The following is an 8,052-nucleotide window of genomic DNA, read 5'->3' on the forward strand; positions in this document are numbered from 1 at the left end:
CGCTCTCTGACCCAGTCTGTAATACCTACATGTATCAAGCAAACCACCATAGTCCCTGTTCCTAAGAACACCTATGTAACCTCGCTAAATGACTACCGCACCATAGCACTCACATCAGTAGCCATGGAATGCTTTGAAAGGCTGGTCATGGCTCACATCAAAACCATCATCCCAGAAACCCTGGACCCACTTCAATTTGCATACCGCCTCAACAGATCCACAGATGACACAATCTCTATTGCACTCCACACTGCCCTTTCTCACCTGGACAAAAGGAACTCCTATGTGAGAATGCTGTTCATTAAAGCACAGCGTTCAATGCCATAGTGCCCTCCAAGCTCATCACTAAGCTATGGACACCTCCTTCTGCAACTGGATCTTGGGCTTCCTGACGGGCCGCCCCATGTGGTGAGGGTAGGCAACAACACACCTGCCACACTGATTCTCAACACGGGGGCCCCTCAAGAGTGCGTACTTAGTTCCCTCCTGTACTCCCTGTTCACCCACGACTGCGTGGCCACACACGACTCCAACACCATCATTAAGTTTTCCGACATCATGACAGTGGTAAGCCTGATCAGCGACGACGATTAGACAGCCTATAGGGAGGTCAAAGACTTGGCAGTGTAGTGCCAGAACAACAACCTCTCCCTTATCGTTAACTACTGTCACACCAGCCTTCGCTTTGGCTCCCCCTCCTGTTCAGCACAGGCTTTGGGCGTTGCCAGTCTTCTAGCTGCTGGCAAATGCCCTTCACTCATCAACCTCGGACTTGTCTCGTCATCATTACACACACCTGATTCCAATCCCCACTATATCACTGTATATATACTCCCTCTGCCATTTGTCTTTGTCGGTCATTGTAAATGTTGCTTGTTTTCCTGAGAGGAATTTTATTTTTATTTATTTTTATTTCACCTTTATTTAACCAGGTAGGCTAGTTGAGAACAAGTTCTCATTTGCAACTGCGACCTGGCCAAGATAAAGCGTAGCAATTCGACACATACAACAACACAGAGTTACACATGGAATAAACAAACATACAGTCAATAATACAATAGAACAAAATAAAACAAACGTCGATATACAGTGAGTGGAAATTAGGTAAGTTAAGGAAATAAATAGACCATGGTGGCGAAGTAATTACAATATAGCAATTAAACACTGGAATGGTAGATCGGCAGAAGATGAATGTGCAGGTAGAGATACTGGGGTGCAAAGGAGCTAAATAAATAAATAAATACCAGTATGGGGATGAGGTAGGTAGATAGATGGGCTGTTTACAGATAGGCTAAGTACAGGTGCAGTGATCTGTAAAATGCTCTGACAGCTGGTGCTTAAAGCTAGTGAGGGAGATGTGAGTCTCCAGCTTCAGAAATTTTGCAATTCGTTCCAGTCACGGGCAGCAGAGAACTGGAAGGAAAGACAACCAAAGGAGGAATTGGCTTTGGGGGTGACCAATGAGATATACCTGCTGGAGCGCGTGCTACGAGTGGGTGCTGCTATGGTGACCAGTGAGCTGAAATAAGGCGGGGCTTTACCTAGTAGCAGAGACTTGTAGATAACCTGTAGCCAGTGGGTTTGGTGACGAGTGTGAAGCGAGGGCCAACCAACGAGAGCGTACAGGTCGCAATGGTGGGTAGTGTATGGGGCTTTGGTGACAAAACGGATGGCACTGTGATAGACTGCATCCAGTTTGTTGAGTAGAGTGTTGGAGGCTATTTTATAGATGACATCACCGAAGTTGAGGATCGGTAGGATGGTCAGTTTTACGAGGGTATGTTTGGCAGCATGAGTGAAGGATGCTTTGTTGCGATATAGGAAGCCGATTCTAGATTTAATTTTGGATTGGAGATGCCTAATGTGAGTCTGGAAGGAGAGTTTACAGTCTAACCAGACACCCAGGTATTTGCAGTTGTCCACATATTCTAAGTCAGAGCCGTCCAGAGTAGTGATGCTGGACGGGCGAGCAGGTGCGGGCAGCGATCGATTGAAGAGCATGCATTTAGTTTTACTTGCGTTTAAGAGCAGTTGGAGGCCACGGAAGGAGAGTTGTATGGCATTGAAGCTTGTCTGGCAATATCTGGTAGTTAGCTGGCTAGCTTCAGTTGAGGGATTCCAGATCCGAAGTAAATATAAATACTTTAGGGGAAAAAAAGCAGATCCACGCCACATTGGGTGAGGCAGGTTGCAGGAGAGTATTTAGATGATGAGGTTTAGCAAAATATTTTATATGTATATAAGGATATGTATAAGGATATGTGACGAAAAATATGTAAAACGATATATACAAGGGACACGACAGGACAAAGACGTCTTGACTGCTTCGCCATCTTGGGGAAAAAAAAGACGGGAATCTCTCTGACTATTTCCTGAGTACTTTATACTTTGCACATTGGGTTCACCCTGTGCCTTTTTGTTTATGAAGATACATTTTGAGCACAACAGCGTTTGGGTTTCGTCCCGCTTTGATCTATGGTCCTTAAATAAATTCAGTAGTTCTAAACCTGCGACTGCCTCCTGCTTACTCCTCCCTACACCAGTGACAGAAGGACCGACCCAAGAAAACAGGAAGCAGCAGGACATCCCGACCTCTCCGCTGTATAAGTGAAGCGCCACCACCACGACTCGTGCCTGGAGCCCTTCTGGACTGCCATGGACGAGGTGCTCCGGGCCGTACACCAACTGCAGGCTACACCACCACCTTCCCAGCTCCCTGCGGTCGTTCCAGCCACCCCACCACCATCTACATCACCCGGTCCGATCAGCAACATCCACCTGCCACTCCCGGAGCCGTTTGATGGAACCCCAGCTCACTGTAGGGGATTTCTCCTGCAGTGTGACCTCCACCTGACCCGTCATGCAGAGACGGCCTCAGAGAGGGACAAGGTGGCCTTGGTGATCTCGGTGAGACAGGCCGGACTCTGGAGTGGGCGCACGCCATCTGGGAGAGGGACGGACCAGAAGTGCAGTCCTATGAGTGCTTCCCCCAACACCTCCGTGCCGTCCTCGACCATCCTTCAGCGGGCCGAGAGGGAGGTGAGTGTCTCCTCCGTCTACACCAGGGGTCCAGGCCAGCGTCAGAGTACGCTCTGGATTATCAGATGGTGGCTGCGTACACTGGCTGGAACAACCAGGCCCTGTTGACGGTTTTCTGCAGCGGGCTACAGGCGGACGTCCAGACCGAGCTGGTCTGTCGCGATGAGGACCTCACGCTGGACCAGCTCATCGGCATGGCCATCCGCCTGGATAAACTCCTGCATGCCCCTCGTTGCCCATCCCGGGGGTTCAGGTCTCTCCCAGGAACCTCCAACCAGACTGAGCCCATGGAGGTGGGCATGATGCACCTTCCCACCGGGGAACGTCAACAGGGTCTCTGCTCCTACTGCGGGGAGTCGGACCACCCCTGGAACACCTGTCCCAGAAGGAGAACCAGGCGAGGAAGCAACGGGCCGAGGAGCGCTCCTGCACCTTCCCAGGTAGGCATGGACATGACTTGCTCCTCTCTGTCCACCCAGCCCGTCCTCCTCCTTGTCACCTTCCCTGACTATCCTGGTCCCCCACTGAGTCCTGCCCTAGGGGACTCAGATGCTGCAGGCAATTTCCTAGACCGGTCAGTGGCCTTATCATTACGCATTCCTCTAGACCCTTTACAACCCCCTATCCCAGTCCATGCCCTAGAGAACTGTCCCCTAGGAACAGGACTGGTGCTCCAGACCACAATTCCCATTTCCCTCACAGTTACTCACAACCACCATGAACGCATCACTTTACTCATCTTAAACTCTTATGCACACCCCATAGTTTTAGGTTTCCCCTGGCTACAGTTGCATAACCCCAGTATATCGTGGACAGAGAGGAGGTTGTTGGGTTGGTCGCAGGAGTGCAGGGGAGGTGTCTCTCTGTGTCAATATGTGCCACCTCCGTGGAAAGTCCGGACCAGGCCACCCACGTCCTATCCTGGAGGAGTACTGGGACCTCAGGTGGCCTTTTCGAAGCCTCGTGCCACGTGCCTGCCCCCACATCGCCCATGGGACTGCAATATCGACCTACTGTCTGGTTCTACCCTCCCTCGGGGGCACATCTACCGTCTCTCGCATGAAGAGACTGAAGACATGGAGGCCTACGTCCAGGAGGGACACACCCAGGGGGCATTATTTTTTGTGAAGAAGGAGGGAGGTCTCCACCCTTGTATTGATTACATGACACTAAGGCTACTGCTAAATTCAGTTATCCCCTGCCTCTCATACCCACTGTGATCGAACAGATGCATTGTGTGAAGTACTTTACTAACTTGGATTTAAACAGTGCCTACAACCTGGTGCGCATCAGAGGGGGATGAATGGAAGACCGCCTTCAGCACCAGCTAGTCAGCACATAGCTAGCTGACTATGAAATAGTGTATGCCTATTCTGATCATAACATCTGACCAGCAGCCTGCTCTGACAGGCCCTCACCCATCCACCATGGGTTTAGGCAGGATACCTCAGCGTCCACAGCAACAGAAGAATCCTCCTCGCTTAGTTATGTAGCTGAAGATGAATAGATGGAAAGATCAGAGTTAAGCAGCATCACAGTTCACAGCCAGCCAACCTCATAGGTAAAAAACAATAATCAGCTGTGTGTGGTTGTATCAGCTGTGTGTTGTTGTATCAGCTGTGTGTGGTTGTATCAGCTGTGTGTGGTTGTATCAGCTGTGTGTGGTTGTATCAGCTGTGTGTGGTTGTATCAGCTGTGTGTGGTTGTAAACTGCATTCAGTGGTGTAAAGTACTTAAGTAAAAATATTTTTTAAATACTACTTAAGTCGTTTGTTGCAGTATCTGTACTTTACTTTACTATTTATATTTTTGACTACTTCATTTTTACTTCACTACATTCCTAATGAAAATAATGTACTTTTTACTCCATTCATTTTCCCTGACACCCAAAAGTACTTGTTACATTTTGAATGCTTAGCAGGACAGGAAAATGGCCCAATTCACACACTTATCAAGAGAACAACCCTGGGCATTCCCTGCCTCTGATCTGGCAGACTCATTAAACACAAATGTTTCATTTGTAAAGGATGTTTGCGTGTTGTAGTGTGCCCCTGGCTATCTGTAAATTAAAAATAAAATACAAAATTGTGCTGTCAGGTTTGCTTAATATAAGCAATTTGAAATTATTTATACTTTGACTTCTGATTCTTAAGTAAATTTTTGCAATTACATTTGATGCCTAAGTATATTTACTGTTACTTGAGTAATTTTCTATTAAGGTGTCTTTACTTTTACTCAAGTATGACAATTGGGTACTTTTTCTACCACTGATTGCATTTCCCCATTGGGGGCTACGTCAGTCCACTGCCATTGAGGAAAGTGAGAGGCTTGGCAAGCCACGGATCAAAGGAGCCTGTTTTCTGAGGGGCTGAGTGAGGCTGAGGTAACACATGTCTTATCCCCTGTGTTAGATAATGTTATATAAAAGACTCAAATCTACTGGGTACTGCACAAGACATGTTCGTCAGAGATCCAGGGTGTCTGTTCTCTGGTGAGCCTGCAGCGCCTGCTGACAGCACTGCATAATACTCTTTATTTAACTAGGCAAGTCAGTTAAGAGCAAATTCTTATTTACAATGACGGCCTACCCCGGCCAAACCCTAACGACGCTGGGACAATTGTGCTCCACCCTATGGAACACCTAATCACGGTCGGATGTGATTCAGCCTGGATTCAAACAAGGGACTGTAGTGATGCCTCTTGCACTGAGACGCAGTGCCTTAGACTGCTGTGCCACTCGAGACACACCGATCCTGTAGAGGTTTTAACCTCAAGTTCAACACCCCCTGTTTAAGTCAATAAACAGTAGAAGTGGTATTGTCCAACCTCTTGAATGATAGGACAACAATTAGGATCCCGCCTAAATAGACATACCCAAACGTAATTATTTTTCATGAGATGGCCATCAACAATAATTGGTAAAGTTGCCTAGTTTTAGAAAGGTCTGGAACTCACCTTTCTGAGAAAAATAGTTCTAAATTGCTAAGGTGTACTCACTTTTGAGGACACAAGCTCAAGTACATAGTACAAATATTAACAAAATATGAAAAATCATACATTATTTTTTACTATTCAACAAATGTGGGGAAATAGGAATTTAAATGACTGAAACGCTCTCTAAATATATTAACAATCAAATTATAAAATACTTACTATAGGATTTCACCTTTGTCATAAATGTAAAACAAATATGATCATACTTAGGGACAGTACAATATTGGCACTATTTCATATAACTGACGACAACATCCACTGAGCAACTCAGAGACCCCATTCAAATGTGTGCAGACTCGTTACAACTTCAGCTTTAAGCACAAAGTGATTTAGTCCATCTGTGACCAAGAGAAATGGATCTTGTTTCAATTCTATTAAATTATTTAGCATTTTTTTATGTCAAGACTGTTTCATATGCGCTATTGCAAGCGCAGCTGTGAGTGTCACAGGCACAGGAAATTGTTCCTTTGTCTGGATAGGCCAGAAAATGTGACACGTCACTCCCTATGCAAATGTGGAGGGGGGTTCAAATAGAAAATGTGTGGCTTTCAAATGTTGCAGAAAATGTCAATGATAATATTCATAAAGATATATTTAGGAATTAGTGTTTTTTTAGGGCAGTGGTTGACACACCTTGATATAGAAAATTCTGCGGCTCACCTAAAATGTCCTTATTAATTTATATAGTGGTAATGACCTCCCTCTCATCTGAACCATACTGCAAATTATCTATTTTCTGTGACAAACTTTTAATAGATCAAATAGTGTTTATTTGAACTATTTTAATAGTTTGCATAGTTCCTTACTCATGGTGATTAATTTGTGTGTACCCCTTTAAGAGCGTCCCGCAATCCACACCAGAAAGAAAAGAATGTAGCTCTGGTAAAATATGTCTTCAGTTTTGAACAGTTTGAGCTGGAGACGAGAGGTTTTCTGCATTGTAAAATGTGCAACCACGGACACAAGGCCATGCTCTGTTTTCTATCTCTTGCAGAGACTGTAGTATAGCAAAGCTTAGTCCGACTTGCATATGCTAATGATTCTCACAGGTGAAGTAAAATTATACAAATGACTTTGCTCTTGATGCGCCCCCCTCAGATGATTCAAATGTAACAGCCTGAGCACAACAGACTTGAAACAATAATACAGATGTAATCATGCGCAGTAAAATGTATTATCTGAGCGGCAGTGGTGCTCCCAAGTCAAAATAACATGTACATTCCACAGGTCACATTTGTGAGATACATTTTTTTAAATCAAGAGTAGCAAAAAATGTATGGCACACCTGAGAGTTCCTCAAGGCACACCGGTTGAAAACCACTGATCTAGAGAAGCTGTCTACCCACTGGGCACAGATGTCAATTCAAAATCTATTCCACGTTGGTTAAATGTAATTTCATTGAAATGACGTGGAAACAATGTTGATTCTACCAGTGTGTGTCAAGTGGGTAGCCCTTTAGCTGCTTATATGTATGTTAAAGTGACCAGCAAAGGATGAAAATGTACTGTAGGTACTCACACCAAGAAGTGGTAGAGGAAGCATCTCCATCCAGCGGGTCTCTCTAGGAAGTTGTAGACATCCCCCTGCATGCTAGTCTTGGTGACGTAGGGGCTCTGGGAGTGTATGGTGGAGCGCAGCCGGCTGGCTGGAGGGAGAGGAGGGTTAGGGCAGTAGGCAGGGGGCCGGCCGTCGATCTGCAGCGGTAGGTCCTTTGTGTCCGTCTGCGGGCTGCAGGGAGTGTCTGACCTATTATTCACCACTGTGGGCTCCAGTTTCAGTGAAACAGGAGAGTAACGTGTACTGTCAGCAGTAGCAGCGGCAGCCTCATCCAGGGCCAGGGACTTGTCACTGTCCATGGTGCCCATGCCTTGGCTCCCCCTACCCATGGGGCTCGGTCCCGGGTTGGCGGTGGCATGACCATTTGGCCCGAAGGTCTTGGATCCTCCACCACCACTACCATCGTAGTCTCTGTGCGCACGGTTCAGCAGCTGAAAGGGACATCCTCGCTTCTCGCTCAT

General features: G+C 46.4%; 1 protein-coding gene across 1 annotated transcript in view; it reads right to left on the reverse strand.

Annotated features, from left to right (window-relative positions):
* LOC139407504 (potassium voltage-gated channel subfamily KQT member 1-like) overlaps positions 1-8,052 on the reverse strand; it is a 340,305-nt gene extending 332,253 nt beyond the window's left edge. Inside the window, exon 1 of the mRNA XM_071151296.1 lies at positions 7,553-8,052. Coding sequence (XP_071007397.1) covers positions 7,553-8,052 — 500 coding nt within the window. The remainder of the gene's footprint in view (positions 1-7,552) is intronic.

Source organism: Oncorhynchus clarkii, chromosome 4, assembly GCF_045791955.1.
Source record: "Oncorhynchus clarkii lewisi isolate Uvic-CL-2024 chromosome 4, UVic_Ocla_1.0, whole genome shotgun sequence".
Classification (NCBI taxonomy): Eukaryota; Metazoa; Chordata; class Actinopteri; order Salmoniformes; family Salmonidae; genus Oncorhynchus; species Oncorhynchus clarkii.